Consider the following 3,585-nt stretch of genomic DNA (forward strand, 5'->3'; position numbering starts at 1 on the left):
TATATATATATATATATATATATATATATATATATATATATATATATGTGTATGTATGTATGTATGTATGTATGTATGTATATTAATTTTTGAGACTATCACGCAATGCATTTTGATCTTATTTACTCTACCCCTCCTTCCATATCCACCCTCTCCACCATCACCTCCCTGCCCACCCAACTTTGAATTCTTCTCTCTTGCCCTCAGGTCCAGTTTGTGTTGCTCAGCTGCTCTGAGGAGTGGGGTTTGCCCTGGCACCTGGTTGACCTACCAGGGTTCACATTGCTTTTGTTGCTGTTGGGTTTTTTATTTGTTTGTTTGTTCTGGTTTTGGATTTTCGAGACAGGGTTTCTTTGGGTAGCATTGGCAGTCCTGGACCTAGCTCTTCAGCCCAGGCTGGCCTCCAACTCACAAGATTGCCTCTGCCTTTTGAGTGCTGGGATTAAAGGTGTGCTCCCCCACTGCCTGGCTAAGATTTTAGTTTTGTGGGTTCCTGCTTGTTTGTTTTTGTTTTGTTTTTCAAGACAGGGTTTCTTTGTATATCCCTGGCTGTCCTGGAACTAGCTCTGTAGACCAGGTTGGCCTTGCACTCACAGAGATCATCAGCCTGTTTCTGCCTTTGGAGTGCTGGGATTAAAGGTGTGTGCCACAGCTGCCTGGCTCCCGTCGTTCTTTAATGTCACTCTCTTTTCTTTTCTCTCACTATTCCTGTTTTAAATCTTCGTTCACGTGGCTGACATGTGGACGTGTGTATCTGCACATTTGTGTGTGTGCACACACGGCACAGTGTGCCTAGAGAAATCACAGGGCCGAGGAGAGGAGGACCTCCCCTATCAGTGGACTTGGGGAGGGGCATGCATGCAGAAAGGGGGGGAGGGTGGGACCGGGAGGGGAGGAGGGAGGGGCTTATGGGGGGATACAAAGTGAATAAAGTGTAATTAATAGAAGTTAAATAAAAAAAAAAAAAAAAGAAATCACAGGGCCATCTCGGGTGTTAGCCCTCACTCTACCTTGTTTGAGACAGGATCTTTTGGTGAGTTAGGGTTTTTTTTTGGGGGGGGGGTGCGTCTCCTGTCTCCCACTAAGAGCACTGGGATTATATATGTGCTACCATGACTGGCTTTGTGTGGGTTCTGGGGATTCGAACTTAGGTCCTTGTGCTCATATGACAAATACTTCACTCAGTGAGCCACCTCTTCAAGCCAGATTTCTTTATAAAGGGAAGCTTCCATCTCCCCCAAATCTGTTAAACAACAAAAATGCTTCTCCCTTTTACATTCAGGCTCTGGACAGAGGCCAGAAAAAAAGCAAGCTTGGACAGAACTGACGAAACCTGGCATTCAGCTTCCCCACAGAGAAAATCTGGCTTTATGTTACGTCACCTCACTCTAGAGAAGCTGGAGGGAAACACAGAGTGTCCAGGCCTGGGGTGTGGCTCAGGGGAAGAGAATTTACAAGTCCCAGGCCTTGGGTTACAGCCTCAGCAAAAGCCACACCTAGAAAGAAGAGGTGTGTGCACATCAAACCACTATAAAGTGGATGAATGCACAGGACTAGGGTATGGCTCAGGACTGGAATGCTTAGCACCACAAGGCCTGTGTCTCTCCCAACCACAGCACTGCAAAAATATTAAATTAAAAAGATGCACTGTTGGGGTTGGTCTGGTGCTATGTGTTCTAATGTTAATTATTTTGCTTCCCAATATCTGCGTGCTGTCTTTTACAAGCAGACACACATGTACTCAAAATGATGCTGTGTATCCTTGCCCCCCAAATTATCCCTGAGTGGCAAAATAAAGTTGCCTACACACGTGGGCAACTCAGAAGTGAGGTAGGCAGAGCTAAGGGTTTATGGGCTTGGAGGGCAGATGGATCACAGGAAGGGGAGAGACAGGTACCAGGTACAAGAGAGGAGAAGGAAGCAGAGATGGCCAGGGGTTATCGTAGAGAAGAACCATGTGGCCAGAAGTTGTTTACTCTGAGGCTCAGTGATGAGCGCCACAGCCCAGATGAGGAACATGTGCAAGGATTTATGGGGTATTGTCTGGAAAGTAGCCCAGCCATGAGTTATTAGAGTAATTGACAAAGAATGTGGGGCTGGGAGGTTAAAGACAGTTTAAAGGATGGTTTCTGCCCAGCTCCAGTCTATAGAGATATTAAAAATCTAACAGGTGTCTGTGTCTTTTATTGATATGATAGCAGGTTAACTAATCAACTGCCATAATAATCTATGGCGTTAATAACCAATTTTCTACAACAAAGCACATCTTGCCAATGGTCACAGTGCCTCAGTCCTGTTCCTCCACCTAACGTAAAGACCAGTGACTTAATTATCTTTAAACAGTGGTCTAGGCATGTCCAGCGTCAGAAGCTGTCAAGGCGAGATCTCCTGCATACAAGCATCGTCTGCAAGGATCCCACTCATCTTAAACGGGGATCCTGTCTTCTGCGCATCAGAGCCACAGAGACTGCACTTTCTGGAGATGATAGAGCATGCATTTGTGTGGCAGTGTGTATGTAGAGACATCTGGGAGGGAAGTTCAGTCCGTCTGGGTGTGGCAGTACACACCTATAATCCCAGCACTTGGAGGTTAAGGCAGGAGGATTGCAAGGAGTCCAAGGCTATTTTGTGCTATAAAACAAGTCTCTGTCTCAAAACAAACAAACAAACAAACAACATACCCATAAATATAGAGGTATATACACTGGAATATTAAAACCATCTACAGTATTTAAAGATTTTAGGGTGGGCTGGAGATAGCTCAGCTGTTAAGAGTACTGGCTGCTATTGCAAAAGACCAAGTTCAGTCCCAGGACCTTCATTGAGGGGCTCATAATTGCCTGTTAGTTCCAGGGGTTTGACATCTTTTTTGGGTGCCTGCATGTACATGGTGCACATAATCACACACACACACACACACACACACACACACACACACACACACACACCTACACATAAACAATAAACAAATAAACAAGTCTTCAAAAATATTACTTGTGTGGTTGGAGATCCAGCGCAGTGGTCCAGTGATTGCCCAGTGTGTCTGAGGCCTTAGTTTCCATTTTCACATCACAGACAAAAGAGAAGAGGAGAAAGGGAGAAACAGATCCCAAGTGGCTTGGTTTCTGTTTTGATTTTTAGAATATTTGTTCAATAAACTGTTAGGCTGAGCTGGAATGAAGTTAAGTTAGCTGAGAACAATGCCCTGAAGGACAATGGGCAGATTAAACACAGAGCAGACATGGCAGGGGCCCACACTTTCTGCTTAGCCAGGAATCAGGCTCTGGTTACAGTGCTATTCCCAAATGACAAATGCTTACCTCCTCAGAAACTCCCCCAGCAAGGAATCGGCCAAAGAGAACACGAAGTCCATGAGAAGGAGGCGGTAGATATCCTGGCCAATGAGAGTCTCCCAGCACTGGAAGGCAGACAGAAGTCAGGATCAGGGCTGGTGGCCCAGCTCAGAGCTCATGTGGGCTCAATTTGACCATACCCTGTGTACTCAGAAAAGCAGACTTAATCTGCAAAAACAGCCATTTGTGTGTGTGTGTGTGTGTGTGTGTGTGTGTGTGTGTGTGTGTGTGT

The 3,585-nt window shown here is 45.5% G+C and overlaps 1 protein-coding gene across 1 annotated transcript in view; it reads right to left on the reverse strand.

Annotated features, from left to right (window-relative positions):
- The window catches only part of Tmc5 (transmembrane channel like 5), a 71,951-nt gene that overhangs the window by 15,714 nt on the left and 52,652 nt on the right, over positions 1–3,585 (reverse strand). The window contains exon 13 of the mRNA XM_055627630.1: positions 3,321–3,418. Within this exon, the coding sequence (XP_055483605.1) occupies positions 3,321–3,418 (98 nt within the window). The remainder of the gene's footprint in view (positions 1–3,320; positions 3,419–3,585) is intronic.

This window comes from Psammomys obesus, unplaced genomic scaffold (assembly GCF_907164565.1).
Source record: "Psammomys obesus unplaced genomic scaffold, mPsaObe1.curated_primary_1811, whole genome shotgun sequence".
Lineage (NCBI taxonomy): Eukaryota > Metazoa > Chordata > Mammalia > Rodentia > Muridae > Psammomys > Psammomys obesus.